Raw genomic sequence first — 16,867 nt, 5'->3', positions numbered from 1 at the left:
TCTTACAAAATCGGGACATTTTGACCAATTTTAAAGGGTTTAGTTGGTAGTGGTGCGAGGACAGTGGAACGAATTAGAGACTATATAAAGTTATAAAGTATACATATAAAGTACTGCTCTACTTACAAAATTTACAAGTTACAAAAAAAGTTCTTGAACCAATGATTTTTGTAAGTCGAGGTATGACTGTATATATACCTGTTCAGCTAGCCACCCAATGTGCTTCAGGTAAAGCTGTGTGGAAGAAGACGTTGAGACCCCCAGGTAGGCATTGATGTGACCCAGGGTCTGTGGGAGGAGTGCTGCAATGTTGGTGTGGATGGCAGTGAACCAAGAGTTGGCTGTGGGACCATCTTTACAGCGAAGTACAACTGTGTGTTGACCATTTGGGGAATGTAGTTCCAAAAGTCTGAAAATGAAGAAAGCAATTCACAATATCAAAGTACTGTAGAATAAATAATTTCAGCAGCATCAGCAGGGAAGCCCAGACTTCACTCTCCCTAGCATTTTCATCCAGCTATTTTGGGAGAATCCCAAGGCATTCCCGGGTCAGTCGTGACACAGTCTCCCCAGTGTGTCCTGGGTCGGCCCCGTGGCCTCCTCCCTGTGGGACGTTCCCGGATAACCTCACCTGGGAGGCGTCTAAGATGCTTCCTAATCAGATGCCCGAGCCAACTCATCTGGTTCCTCTTGATGCGGAGGAGCAGCGGCTTTATTCCGAGTCCTTCCCGGATCCCTGACTTTCTCACCTTATCTCACTGGACATCCTGAGAAGGAAACTCATTTCAGCCACTTGTATCCGGGATCTTGTTCTTTCGCTTAGAACTCACAGCACGTGCCCATACATGAGGGTAGGAACGTAGATCGACCGGTAAATAGAGCTTCGCCTTTCAGCTCAACTCCAGAGTCCGCATCACTGCAGTTGCCGCACCGATCTGTCTGTCGATCTCTCGCTCCATTTTTCCCTCACTCGTGGACAAGACCCAAGATACTTGAACTTGGGGAAGGACGTCATCCCTGAGCCGGAGAGGGCATGCCACCTTTTTCCGGCTGAGGACTATGACCATCTCAGATTTGGAGGTGATGATTCTCATCCTGACTGCTTCACACTTGGTTGCAAACAATTCCAGTGAGAGTTGGAGATCACAGCCTCAAAAAAAACATAATTTGCAAAAAGCAGGGATGCAAGACTGAGACCACCAAACTGGACACCTTCAAGGCCGCGGCTGCGTCTATAAAATAAACAGAATCGGTGACATAGGGAAGACTTGGTAGGGTCCAACCTCCACTACAAATGAATCCAACTTATTGCCGGCTATGCGGATCAAACTCTGACACCGGTCATACAGGGACCGGACCACACGTATCAGGGAGTCTGGTACTCCAAACTGCCGGAGTACCCCCCACAAGACTCCCCAGGGAATACGGTCGGACACTTTCTCCAAGTCCACAAAGCACATGTAGACTGGTTGGACAATCTCCCATGACCCCCTTGAGAACCCTCCTGAGGGTCTACAGCTGATCCACTCTTCCATGGCCAGGATGAAACCACACTGCTCCTCCTAAATCCGAGATGCAACCTCGGGGCGGTCCCTCCTCTCCAGTACAGTAATCCCTCAAATATCACGGATAATTTAGACCAAACATGGCCACGATAATCGAAAAGCCGCATAGTAGGATCACCCCTCTTATTACTACATACCATACTATGTTTTCGTGCCTATACAAAAATATTTGTACATATATACAAGTACATAAGTACAATTATCAAGAAGTATATTTTTTAAATATTAGTTATATACATATGAACACTGTAATGTATTAATATCAAAATATAATCTATGAATTAAAAAATGTAAATACTTTAAGTACTGTACTCACAGTCAAAATAGTTCCTCTCCGCTTGATTTAAATTGTAATAATAATTAAAAAAAACTGGTTATTGGGAGCCTTGGTCCAAGTCCTCTTTGTCAGATTCGAGAGGCATTGGATCATCAATGGAAGCTTCAGGAGGCCCCGTAGGGGCAACAGAAGTAGCTTCTTTGCGCGAGAGGTTTTCAGTGCTCCAGGAACATGGTGACTGCCGCTTCTTTTCTAGTACTAATATGCTGTTGTACAAGGACATGACACTGTCAAGATGATTGAAAAATTCAATGGCTTTGGCCATTCTGACATCAATCTCCTGGCGGAGTCTTCCTCTGAGTGGCCCCATGCAGTGTGTTGACATCCTATCGTCATGCCAGCTTCACGGCCGTATCTACGGCTTAAATCTGTCATTATGCTGGTTCATTATTTTATTCCTCTGAGTCAGAGGCGGGGTGTCGCAGTCCACACGAGAAAACATTTTTTTGTTTTTATTCGCAGCATACAGATCTCTCAACACAACATGGGGGAAGAGCGTTCACTACCCGTGTCTTCCTCTTAACCCCATGGCGTAACATGGGTCCTGCCAGGTGAATTATGTAAAAAAGAATGCCACATGTAGATTCATTTACGCTGCAAAGGGATGCTACACCGTTAGCATTTCAAGGAACGGCAATATTTAGACTTCCTTTTTAACGGCGACTCAAAATCCAAACAAAGCTGAAATAGGCTCAGCGTGGTCTTTCTCCACATTTGATGTATGCAATGGGAAATTCAATCGCACAAAACAGGAGAAGGCAAGATGGCGTCCTGTTCGGCCTTTTTATGTCATCTTCTACGGTGAAATATGGCTTCTTCTTCAGTGCTGAGTGCCACCCAATTCAGCGCCAAAGAATAAACGGAGCTCTGACTTTCGCCATTTGCTGCGGTATCGCTAGCTAGCCGAACGCTTTTTCGAAACGACCGTTCAAAAGTATTAACAGGCAAAAGCAAGGGAGGAGGACTGTGCATGTATATACATAATGAATGGTGTGGTGACAGTAAAATTATTGACACTCACTGTTCCCCGGATTTAGAGTTATTAGCAATACGATGTAGGCCCTATTATCTACCAAGAGAGCTAAACGTCGTCATAGCAACGGCTATCTATATACCTCCGAATGCTAACGTTAACACGGCACTTAACCTCCTGCTAACGGCTATAAACAAACAACAGCTTGACCACCCCAATGGCGTTTTTATTGTCGCTGGTGATTTCAACAAGGCGTGTTTAAAGACTGTTTTACCTAAGTTTATTCAATACGTAAATTGTAATACTAGAGGAGACAAAACTCTGGACCATGTCTATTCTAACATTAAACATGCTTATAAAGCCACTTCCCTCCCTCACCTTGCTGGATCAGATCACCTCTGCCTATCTCTCACCCCCGCTTACACTCCACTCCGGAGGCAAACAACGCCACAAATAAAGATAATAAAAACTTGGCCCGACAACGCACTCTCTCAGCTGCAGGACTGTTTTTCCCGCACCAACTGGGAACTTTTTGTACACGACAACCTCCAGGACTACACGGACTCTGTACTTTCTTACATAAAAAACTGCATTGACAACGTCACTACAGATAAACGAATACGGGTTTTTCCGAACCAAAAACCCTGGATGACCAATGAGACACAGGCACTCATCAAAGGCCGTAACTCCGCCTTTAGATCAGGGGACAAGATAAAATATCGCGCTGCCAGAGCTGAGCTGAAAAGAGGCATTAAAAAGGCCAAGGCAGCATATACCAAAAAAATTGAGGAGCACTTCACAGAAAATAACCCAAAGAAGATGTGGCAAGGAATACGACATATTACCAACTATCATAACAATAATATGTCTGTTAATGCAGATGCCTCACTAGCGGAGGAATTGAACCGTTTCTTTGCCCGCTTTGAGACTGACAAATCAGACCCAGTCTCAACACCCCCACCACCACCCGGCAGCAATACACTGACGTTCCGGGAACACGAAGTGAGACTGGTAATGCGGTCCGTGAACACCAGGAAGGCTGCTGGCCCAGACGGAGTACCTGGGAAGGTGCTCAAAGCCTGTGCTGACCAGCTGGCTGGAGTCTTCACAAATATTTTCAATTGTTCCCTGCAACTATCCATCATTCCATCTTGTCTGAAATCTGCCACCATCATCCCTGTCCCCAAAAAGCCAACCATTGGCAGCATGAATGATTATAGGCCTGTTGCCCTCACGCCTGTGATCATGAAGTGCTTTGAAAAGTTGGTAGCCCGCCATATCAGGAATACAATCTCTCCCTCAATTGACCCTCACCAGTTTGCTTATAGAGCAAACAGGTCCACTGATGATGCTATTGCCATTGCTCTTCATACAGCACTGAGCCACCTGGAACACCCTGGGAACTACGTGAGGATGCTCTTCATTGACTATAGCTCAGCCTTCAATACCATAACACCGGACATTCTGACTGACAAACTCTCCCACCTTGGACTATCCTCTTCAATCTGCTGCTGGATAAAGGACTTCTTGACCAACCGACTACAGACTGTTAGACTTGGTCCCCACCTCTCTTCCTCCATTACACTAAGCACTGGCTCCCCTCAAGGCTGTGTACTGAGTCCTCTTCTGTACTCCCTGTACACCTACGACTGCACACCCACCCACCAGTCTAACACCATCATCTAATTCGCTGACGACACCACTGTGGTCGGACTCATCTCAGGAGGGGATGAGTCGGCTTACAGAGATGAGGTCAACAATTTGTCTTCGTGGTGCTCGGTGAACAATCTTACACTGAACACCACGAAAACTAAAGAAATCATCCTGGACTTTCGCAAACACGGCACAGATCTGGCCCCACTCCTCATAAATGGAGTATGTGTAGACAGGGTCCAGTCCTTTAAATTCCTGGGGGTCCACGTCACGGACAAGCTCTCATGGTCTACAAACACCACGGCAGTGGTGAAGAAGGCTCAGACACGACTCCATTTCCTCAGGGTACTTAGGAAGAACAACTTGGGCACCAATCTTCTGAGAACCTTCTATAGAACCACTGTAGAGAGCATCCTGGCGTACGGCATCACAGTGTGGTACGCTGGAAGCACGGCGGCAGACAAAAAGGCCATGCAGAAAGTGATTAACACTGCCCAGAGGATTGTCGGCTGCTCTCTGCCCTCACTTGAAGACATTGCCAGCCCTCGTTACCTCAGCAGAGCCAAGAACATCATAGGGGACCCTTACCACCCTGGTCACAATCTGTTCCAGCTGCTGCCCTCTGGCAGACGCTATAGGTCCCACAAAGCACGGACAAATAGGCTTAAGGACAGTTTTTTCCCCACATCCATCAGAAATCTAAACTCGCGCTAACATAACACACATTCCCCTCTGCGGTGTATGAACAGATGTTTGGTTGGTGATCTGCCTCCTACTAGCTGACTGAGGAAAGGTCAGTGGAAGACAGTGAGAGGTAAGCGAGAGGTAAGCGACCTGTATCCTCAACAGCGGAATGACAAATTACAAGTCCGTAACTTACACTTATTAGGTCTTTTGCCGATTAAACGTAGCTTATGGAGAAGCACCATCAATTTCGTCACACGCAGTTCTGCGTGTGATGACAAGTAGGCTTTTGTGTTGTGATAATGACGACAGGGCCTATGTCCGATTATTATTATTATTATTATTATCTTCCGCTTGAGATCCAGCGTAAATTTTGACAATCTTATCAACTTTTTTTATACTAAAGATGAAAAAACACAATGTACTGAAGCCACAAAGTGGTGAAGGATCACAGTACCCCCAAATTAGGGTTGTGTTGTTTTTGCAAACTGAGTTGTAGAAGAAAAAGCCAAGGTGATGATGTCGTCACCTGGACCAGACAGAGGAACGTGACAGCGTGATTTAAATATTTAAATACTGCCTGTAAGGGGCATGACAAGACCGCCCTGGATGATCCTACGTGTTTGATTTGTGCACCACACCATAAGGTATTTGAGATGGCACACCTTTAGAGTTCATACAAATTACCTCAGTTGAGGAAAATATTTTCCTGTAACTAGACTTTACACTGGTCAAGGTAATGTAAAACACGCAGAAAAAATTGCAATCTGTGTCTGGGTTCTTCACTGCATTTTTAACTTCCCATCATAGGAAATACCGAACACGCTAAGGTTAATTTTAAGGAGTTAAAAATTAACATGGTTGTCCTTGGCCACATTTGGGATTATGACACTCAGTGAGACCATCATTTTCAACAATGTGCAGGTTTTGATCCCTATAACTTGTTAAGAAAAAAAATGTGTGCCCGCCACCTTCAGGGAATATGATCACAGAAAAGCTTCTCCTTTCTTTAGCTGGGAAACACAAATTTGGATTCTAACACAATGATAAAAGGCAACTCAAGAATTGTTAGTTTGAAGATAATCAAACAAAATGTAGTCAAAGTGTATTAAAAAATGTTAGTAATGGAAATAATGTAAAAATATGTAACTCAACTTTCATGGTGCTCAAAATATGGTAAATATTCTTTTTTCACCAATGATTAAACTAGTGATGGAAATATCTGTTTACAATAAACAATAAAATATTAATGTAATGTAAAAGTTTTTTTCATCAATTTTTAAATAATGTACCGCCTATAAAACGCACATAAGTCTTAAATTTTCTCCAAAATAGACAGGGCGCCTTATAATCCAGTGCGCTTTATGTTGGGGTAATTCATTATTATAAATGTGTTTGCAATGAATATAAAGCCTTATAATATACATGCTTACTATATTAAACAATATAGTTATATGTGTTGATCGCTTTCAACGAAGACAAACGCTTACGCCAAGGTCGCTCTCCAGGACAGCTGGGTCCAGCGAGAGATACAGGGCAAAGACATAAAACAATACACCGAGTCCTTGCTCCGAGGACTGAGTACTGGGAGATACACCTCAACCTTTTCCCCAGATGCGAGTTCACAATGAAGATCGGTGAAGGACGCTTAAATTGTTGTTGGGTCAGCGGATGGCTATCAAGCATATTGTTTTAATTTGTGACGCTAGGTTGACGCTTGGTTTGCTTGATTATGGAATTGTTTTGTTTCTTGCTTACGCAAATGGAATTGTTTTGTTTCTTGCTTACGCAAATGGAATCAATAACCTTGTAATTGTTTTGATTTGAAGCCTTAAATGGGCAGGACATAATGCCGCTCTTTAGAATAATCTTGGGTGGGGCGAGCTGCCGGATGTATTCTCTCTTGCAAGAATTAAATGTGATGTGACTACAGATGCCTTTTTTATTGAAAGCTGAATTGGAAAAACCTAAGGATAAACCTACAATTGGATGAACCTAACATTTGGTCCTTCGAGCCTGTGGTCAAGATACCGGAGCAGAATCCAGGTCGCTTCCGTTCGATATCTGGAAAGACCGTGCACGGCGCTTAAATACCCTTTTCCGGGCTGGATTACTCGACGAGGCGACTTGGGTTCTCGACGGTTGACGACTAACACTCTGAAAGAGACATCTGGTGTCATATCTGGTAAGTCCACGTGAATGTCTGCGTTTGTTGAAGGGGCATTGCACGTGAGGTCCATTTTTTTTAAATGAGACTCGCGTCCAGGGGACTGCGTTACAAACCCTGGGTATACTAGTCGCTGCCAGGTAACGAGACAGAGCACGAGTCTATAAAACTTGGGGCAGTTCGGGGTGTCCTGTGCTGTGGTCCGGAAAGGTACAAATATAACTCTGACAGTATATCAAGCTAGGGTATACATTTGTGTTACGTGTTGTTATGTGTTGCGTGTGTTACGTATGTCCTTCCGCGGAAAAGAAATTTGCTAACTGATAACTGAGTGCTCGCGAGCTCCATCCAAAGATGGGCAACTCGAATAAAAAGCGGCTAGTGACGACGATCCAAAACAGCGTCTGCCGTGTAGATTGAAATTTGTTGAAAATCAAAGCGCTACAAGGGTTAAACACCTAAATTTATGGATAAACAAATATGGGTTTGCTGGCCAGCTTAAATATGCATGAAATATTAAAACCTGCAGGATAAAATAGGCACTAAGCATAGAAGTAATCTATATAATATGTGAAGGGAGATACAAGCGAGGCGGCTTGTTCCACAGAAAAAAGGAGTGATAAAACGGGTCCGTTGTGTGAAATAAAAAATAAAAGATAGCGCGGGCTACTCGGCTGACGGGGGAGGATAGGAATGTAAGCCAAGAAGTTGGAAAAAAACAAGTAAATCGGGTTTTCAAAAATACTATGTGCGTGATTGCCTGGACAAAAAGTCTCTAAAAACAAGGCAGGCCTGCTCAAAATGATTTGAATGGGGATTTTGAACATGAGGATGTTGAGCTAATTTTAAACCAGAGATCACATTCTTTGTGAATGAATTCAATTGGATTTTTTTTTTTGTGTGATGCTGAAAGTTGTAAAATGGCAATTAAAATGGTTATTTCCAAGTCCTAGGCATACTTTGTTAATAGTACCTAAATGTACTGTCAATTTAATGGAATGAAATGGCTTATTGCGGATTATCTTGGTTTTATCCTGTCAACGGGAATGTTTTGGTTAACAGTCGAAAAGAAATACAAAACGACCAATTAAATGTTTAGCGGGGTTGCCAAACCTGCGTTTTTTGTCATACTCTAAACTGGTCAAATAATGCTTTGGCTGCAGGGGAGCGCGGCTGTCTTTGCTGCTGATTTGAATGCAAAAAAACATGTGGACCGCGTAGCGGCTGATTTGACGGTGTTAGGCATTCAGTATGCGCGCAGACCGCACGAGCGGCTACTTTTTTTTGGACCCCTTCCGGGAAGACATTACAATAATTGGCCTTGGGGGTGCTGAAGCAAACTTGAGGGCAGAAATGGGTTTTGCTATGCTTGCAGCATATTGTAATTATGGGGTATTGCCAAAATATTGTGATATAGTTGGATATCGGGAGAGTAATTAATTTAGTCTTCTCTAAAAAGCGTTATAATTGTACACAGGAGGTGAAGCATTGTGCTCAGAAATAAAAAGAGAGCACTTAGGAATGTCAACATTGATAAGCTGCTTCTGCAGCGAGCGTGAAGGTCACAGTCAGCGGGTAAGGGCGCGCTTCCGTTTAAACATTTCAGAATAAGAACAAAACATGGTCTGCAAGGGATGCAGAGTTCCGCGATTATCGTCGCATTTATTTTTGGGATTTAATCAGAAATGTCTTTCGAGGTGATAGAAAATCTGTTTGGCAAAGATTGATTTGGTAAAAGCTTTGGAATTGGGAATAATACTATTATTATTAATTTCTTTTTACTTTAATATAGGAGATTGGCTGGTTAAAGAAAAATGAATGGATTTTTTTACAATATAATGGCATATTGGTTACAATTTGTGGGTCCTTTATTAAGCATTGAAAATTGTAATTAGGAAATGCCTAGTAAAAGGTGGATTTCTCTAATTTAATAATGTTGTAGATTTTTCTTGTGGTAACAGGGAGCTATAAGAAATGGCTCTTATCTTAAGTAAACATAGTATGGGGTGATTTGCAATTTATGTCTTAGGTATTAAGAGTTATTTGGTTGTTAAAGAAATCAGACATGAAATTAACAATGCGGAAATGAGAAATTTCATGGCAATCGTCCAAATTGTTAGGTAAATTGAACCTGGCTGGGGTAGATAAGATAATTGGTTAAGGATAGGCATAGTTTCCCTAGAAGAAACATGGAGCGTCTTTAGGTGCACAAAAGACTTTCCTTGTTTGACCTGAAGGGGGCGTATGCTTTGGCATAAGTCATATTGATGACTATTGGGACGTTATTACTGTCTATTGCTTTAGGGGCATACGCATTAAGAATTTAGCCAAAACTTACTGCATTGCAATTATGGGGTTAATACACCTGAATGTTACGGTGATAACGATGGGCAATAACAAGCTTAGATAAAGGGGAATATCTACAACAAAGTCTGGTAGGGCCTTTCATGGTGGGAAACAAGTGATGAAATAATGTCTATGTTTTAAAAATAACATCTCCAAATTATAAAATATCAACCTTGGAGAAATGCTTTAAGTAGATGGGTTGATTAGAATGGGCAAAATTCGATAACATTGAAAGGGGGTGTAACTTCATCCAGAACATGGAGATAAAGTTTTTACAAACGGTTAAAATACAAAAAGGGGGTGTGTGTGTGTTTCAATGTGTCACAACTTTTCCGTTATTGCATTATTGGCGAATAGTTAATCACAGCCACTCGCATGGCAGTCTACATGCTGACTGAACAAATTTCTATTTTTAGATATGTGGCATGTGAATCTAATACATTAATTATCTAGTTTCTTCAGGCATCATTCTTGATGATTGGGGGAGCACTCTAAATTCCTTGATTATGAGTGCCAGCGTGGATGAGTGTCTGTCTTTTGTGTTTCAATTGGCTAGCCACCAAGATATATCAATATTCTAATATCAAGGTGGAATATTTCTGAAATCGCTGTTAAGCCTTTCAAGGACGGCGGTGGCAGAGTAGGACAGAAACAAAAAGAAAAGAATTTCGCCAAATGAAATTTTTTGATTTCTGCAATGGGAAATTTTGGGAACCTGGGGGACTAAACAAAAACAAAAGACTTATCTGGGAGGGCTGCCATTTTGAGTCATGGTAAATTTCATGCCTCAAAAAAAGGGGGAGGTTATATATTCAATCTATATGCAGATATATGGCCAAAACAGGGGCGATTCCCCCTTATGTCAAGCTACAAAAGCTACATATCCATTTCAAAGGATACACATGGATTTTATAGAATATGTGTGGTACATAACAGTCCTAAAACAGATTGGGGAAACCTTGTTGCAGAAACTGGTCTAAATTGGCAAGCTTGGATGACACACGTGTGCGAAAACACCATCAGGCCTTCGATAAAATTAACCCATACGGTGGGGCATTACAAATCATAATTCAGACTGACAAATTAACTTGTGAATCTTTGTCTGACGTTTTTCCTAAGTCCATGGGTAAGAAGGTCGTCGGAGATGGAAACACCCGGATCCGCCATAGTAAAATTAAAATCTGAGATGACCAGAGAATTCATTTCTGCAACGGGGAGTTCCCAAACGGGAGGCGGTAAGAAATAATTGGTTATTGTTGATGGAAAATGCAGCTATTATAAATCAAACCTGTATCAAACCTGTATAACATGTATGGGGGGCCGCAAATTACCCCTGATTGTGTAAAGGAGATAATGACAAAAGATGTAAGCCCAAAATGTATGAAATGGAAAAATGTCTACCCAGTTACAACGGCAGCAAAGGACAAGCCTAACTTTTAACACATGTCGCGTTTAATCATTTTACCTGCTTAGTCCTCACAGGGCACGGTCCGGCACTGGGAGCGATAAATGTGACGTGGTGTGCCCACGTCCTAAAACAGACTGCACCCCTGATTCCACGTTCTGACCTATGGTGGTGGTGGGGTCAAAACAAATTATACGACTCCTGCCAAAATGACAGCAGGACTTTGTGCCTTGGTCTCACTGCTATTACCAGTGTCTGTTTTTCCATCTACAGTAGAGGAGATACAATTGGCCGCACAGATGCGATTGGCATCCACGGGGCGTACCAGGTGAGTATAAGTTGGCTAATCAGATCGCAGCAGGTTGGGAGTATATTTTTCTTTTAATTACTCCAAACAAAAATGTTGATTGGATAAATTACCTGCATTACAATGTCAAAAAACTTGGAAACTATACTGAACAGGGATTTGTGGCGATAAAGGAACAATTGGCAGCCACCAGTCTTATGGCGTTCCAGGATCGCATAGCAGTTGATATGCTGCTTGCGGAGCAAGGGGGCGTGTGTGCAATGTTTGGAGATCAATGTTGCACCTTCATACCGAACAACACGTCACCCGGTGGGTCCCTCACCCAGGCCATTAGTGGCCTGCAGACCCTCAACCGCAATATGAAGGAGCATTCTGGAGTCAGAGAATCCGCCCTTGAAAGCTGGTGGCATAAGTCTTTTGGGAGGTATAAGGATTTGGCCAAATCTGTTGCATTTTCAGTAGCCCTTTTTGCTACCATTTTGACATTATGCGGGTGTTGTATTATTCCCTGCTTAAGATCTTTGATAAGCCGACTTATAACCACTGCGATTGCCCCTACAAACTCTAAATTGACGTGCTGAGGGGAGCAGTGAATTTCAAGAGCATGGTAATTTCGAGGATGAAAAATATGGCGAAAATGATTTTGTTTTCTGCTTTCAGACCTGCCAAACGAGTAGGGCCTAAGCGGGTAAAATTAAAACAGCCAACGGAGATATCCCTCTCTTCTTGGATTTGCCATAAAATAAATAACGAACATATAATAAAAAAGGGGGGAATGTTGGGTTAATTCTGGGATGTTACTATATGTTCATTTGGAATTAATGGAATAAAGCTGAAAGGAAGTTTTATTAAGGAGATCATGTGCAAATTTATAATATAGGGGGGAATGTTGGGGTAATTCATTATTATAAATGTGTTTGCAATGAATATAAAGCCTTATAATATACATGCTTACTATATTAAACAATATAGTTATATGTGTTGATCGCTTTCAACGAAGACAAACGCTTACGCCAAGGTCGCTCTCCAGGACAGCTGGGTCCAGCGAGAGATACAGGGCAAAGACATAAAACAATACACCGAGTCCTTGCTCCGAGGACTGAGTACTGGGAGATACACCTCAACCTTTTCCCCAGATGCGAGTTCACAATGAAGATCGGTGAAGGACGCTTAAATTGTTGTTGGGTCAGCGGATGGCTATCAAGCATATTGTTTTAATTTGTGACGCTAGGTTGACGCTTGGTTTGCTTGATTATGGAATTGTTTTGTTTCTTGCTTACGCAAATGGAATTGTTTTGTTTCTTGCTTACGCAAATGGAATCAATAACCTTGTAATTGTTTTGATTTGAAGCCTTAAATGGGCAGGACATAATGCCGCTCTTTAGAATAATCTTGGGTGGGGCGAGCTGCCGGATGTATTCTCTCTTGCAAGAATTAAATGTGATGTGACTACAGATGCCTTTTTTATTGAAAGCTGAATTGGAAAAACCTAAGGATAAACCTACAATTGGATGAACCTAACACTTTATATATGGACCAATACTAAAAAAATTATCACGATAAAATAGAATAAATCTGTCATTAGGGTACACCATCCTCTACAGCTCTCACAACTACGGCAAGCAGCCCCCGACTCTACCATTTTCCCGTAGAAAAAGTACCGCACAGTGACTGCTGGGGTATCAGTGGTACCTCGTCACATGACCGCTCGTCATACAATATTCTCGTCTTACGACGGAAATTTCGATCGAATAATTCGCCCGTCATGCGATCACAATTTCGTGATGCGACCAAGCCAGGTGGCCATGGCACTGTCTTTTTTGCATATCTTTCGTGTATAACAATATTTACGAGCACCAAATGAGTTATTCAGACCAGGAAACGCACAACGCGCATGCGCGGGGAAAAGAGGGCTTTCTGGGTAATGAAGTATACTCGTGCACACAACGCCAACAGGCAATGGCACTCTTTCTCAGAATAAAACTTTACCCACAATCAATACGTGGGTAAGCTCAGCTGCTGCATTTCCTGTTATTTTTATCTAATATGAGGAGTATTATATTACTTCTCGTTTGCTGCTCATAAGAACATCAGGGGCACTGGCTCGCAACTCCGCAATAGCATCCCGGTAGCAACTCTATCATAGGCGCCGTTCGAGGGGATGTGAACACAGATGCTACAAGCTAAAAGGGAAGTGCTAGCCAGCGCCCCCGAAGCTCCCATGAGCAGCGGAGCGATCGCTGATAAAAGACTGCTGCTCGTTGGCAAGTGGTCGTGCGTTATCCGATTTGTGTGCATCATTTTCGGAATATTTTGAAGGGAATAGTACAACAGCAAACAGCCCATCGATAGCGAACGTGAGGGTGGCGTGTTTGTTCCGTTTACGAGTGCGTTGTGTGGAAAAAAAAAACGAAGCCCCCAGCCCCTTTTGTGCCCCTCTCCCCTCGGCGAAATCCGCCCAATTTTAGTTAGATTAAACACATTTTATTTCTATTAAACCACTAGTTATGTGTTACTTTGTTAATAAATGGGGAATTAGAAGAAATAAAAAAAAAATTCCAATCCAATATCCTGTTTTTGGTGTTTTTTCAGAGGGCTGGAACGAATTAAATTTTTTTCCATTCATTTCAACGGGAAACGTCCGCTCGAGTTACAAGAACCTCGTCATACGATCTCAGTCTCGGAACGGATTACGATCGTATGTCGAGGTACCACTGTATAGTTCTTTTGTCAATACACCCGGTATGACGAAGAACACACCAATTTGGTGCTCACCGTCATTTCGGCTGAATTTACCAAAGAAATCTTGCCGCTAGATGTTGGCGTCAACAGAGCATTCAAAGATAGACTGCGAACTATATATATATATCAGTGGCGGGCGGTGCATTTTCTGGTAGCGCCTTCAACGTATCAATCCAACCCTCAAAAACTATTTTATTGCTATAAAACCTCTACTGCAGCTACAGCTGCGACACATAAAAAATAATCTGGAGCTTTTCAGACATTAAAACCAGGCCAGGGGGTGATTTTCCCGGGAAAAGACAGCGATGAACGTCAATGGCGTACGGGCAAACATTGCCCGAAAATGGGGTAAAATCCAGCCGAAAACAGCATTTATTGATTAAATACAAATACTGGAGCTTTTTAGAAATCAGAACCGGGCCCGGAGTATCATTTCCCCGGTAAAAAGACAGCGATGAACGTCGATACGTCCATACATGAAATGACAAAAAAATGCACTAAAATTAGGTAAAATCCACTTCCTAGCATCATTTATTGATTGAATACAAATACTGGAGCTTTTGAGACATTACAACCAGGCCAGGGGGGTGATTTTTCCCGGGAAAAGACAGCGATGGATGTCAATGGAGAAACGCCAAAAATTAAACTGGGGTAAAATCCACTTCTTAGCAGCAATTTGTGATTAAATACAAACACTGGAGCTTTTCAGATATGAGAACTTGGCCCACAATTGAAATATTATTTAGGAATATATTTTACTCACCAAAAATCCTTTTTACACAATATCCATCCTCCTTTCTTTCTTCCTTCTTTCCTATCGCCATCGAAGCTAATGATGAAAGTCGAGCCTCTCCTGTCATATTTCCGGCATAGTCCGTTTTGAAAATAGCATTAAATCAACACAACAATATACTATTTGCTTGTGAAGCTAAGTTAGCGCGCTGAAAGTGCCCCACACACCATTTTCCCGGCTGTAACAGGCTTGCTAGCTTCGGAGTTGACCGCCCTTTCTTAATGATGTCCATTTTTTTCTGGGAAAAGTCCGTCTGGAAAATAGCTTTGTGAGCAAACAGAATCCATTAGTTTTTGCTTCTGTCGGCCATAGTGGATGGAGTTTGCGATCTCGGCTGCCTCGGTACTGCTTTGGCCCGCCTACTAGCCAATCATAGTTTGTGAAAGCAATGACATGTCCCAGCCACCAAAATGCTAACGCCTATGAATAATCATTGTGGGGTTGCCAACTCGAAATCTGATTGGTTAAAAGCAACAGTCTAGTTTAATGCAGCAGAGCCCGCAAGAACTGATTGTGAAGGCTTTGAGGCAGATCTGATCTGGTAACAAATAATGGCTGAAATGTGATTGGTTAAATGCTTCAATATGAAAACACACATCTGGAAGCAGTGCAACCAGGGGGAAAAGCAATGAAAGGAAGCTAACAGACCATTTGGAATAATAAGTATTGATGGACAAAATATAATATGATTCAGATATTTCTTAGGCTAGCAGAGAAGGCCTTGAAGGCCCTGACGGCCCGCCACTGATATATATATATATATATATATATATATATATATATATATAATATATATTATATATATATAATATATATATTATATGAATGAATATTGAACCGCAACATGAGATTATGGCTACGTGAGGCGTATGTCAAGCGACCGGATGGCTTTTTTCACGGCTCGCCGTCACTTTTGATTTGCGACCAAGTCACGAAAATGAAATGATGACGTGAGTTCATTGTAAAATGGCTAAATAAAGTACAACCGAACTCAGTTTTGCTTCTGTTGTCTTTTTAAAAACGTGTTTTTAGCATGTGGGTGTAGAGTGCATGTTTAAGATGGTGTATGTTTTGCCATGCCTGGCTGTGTCTTTAAAAACGGTGCGTCCTTTGTGTGTTTAAAACACAGAAATAGCACTCGTTACTGACACTGCGGCTAAAAATACGATGCACTGTATTGTCGTGAAAATACGGTAATGTAAAAATGTTTTTAATGAATTTTTAGTTTTTAATCATTCCAATTGTATTTTCTTTCTAATTATTGCAACAACAAAAAACAACAACAGTCATTGTTTTATTGCACAATTAGAAATATTAGTTTGGTCTCCCCTTTATAAGGGGAACCTTTGTGCAGTTAACTTGTGTATGTATAGTGAAAATGAGTTTCATATTTTAATTTATGCTAACACAAAATGCAACACTATTACAATTGTTTTAATTGTTCTGTGCAACAAATGGTTTTGATATGGTAAAAAATAGTTTGGAAACTATGTAGATTTATTTACTTTACACGGCGACGCACTCGTAACAGAACAAACAAATTCAAATTAACTTGGATTAATATATACAGACACACTCAAACATACGTTTAATGTAACTTTACACAAAACTAAATTCTAATTTTGTTTTACATTTTTATACCTTCTGGCCGGGTTAGCTGTTTGCCACGCCTCCACCCTCACGTTCGCTATCGATGGGCTGTTTGCTGTTGTATTCCCTTTAAAATATTCCGAAAATGATGCACACAAATGTCCTCACAATGGGATAACGCACGACCACTTGCCAACGAGAAGTAGTCTTGTATTAGCGATTGCTCCGCTGTTCATAAAAACATCAGGGGCACTGGCTCGCAACGCCCTCTTTGTAATATCTCTGGTCGCAACCGCTTTGAACGG

At 41.9% G+C, this 16,867-nt stretch overlaps 1 protein-coding gene across 3 annotated transcripts in view; it reads right to left on the bottom strand.

The window, feature by feature from the left end:
• Positions 1 to 16,867, bottom strand: part of sntb2 (syntrophin, beta 2) — a 99,668-nt gene that overhangs the window by 61,922 nt on the left and 20,879 nt on the right. For all 3 annotated transcript variants that reach the window (XM_077596492.1, XM_077596491.1, XM_077596489.1), the window contains one exon: positions 199 to 409. In XM_077596492.1, coding sequence (XP_077452618.1) covers positions 199 to 409 — 211 coding nt within the window. The remainder of the gene's footprint in view (positions 1 to 198; positions 410 to 16,867) is intronic.

Source organism: Stigmatopora argus, chromosome 3, assembly GCF_051989625.1.
Source record: "Stigmatopora argus isolate UIUO_Sarg chromosome 3, RoL_Sarg_1.0, whole genome shotgun sequence".
NCBI lineage: Eukaryota > Metazoa > Chordata > Actinopteri > Syngnathiformes > Syngnathidae > Stigmatopora > Stigmatopora argus.
This window is presented reverse-complemented; position numbering and strand designations above follow the sequence as displayed.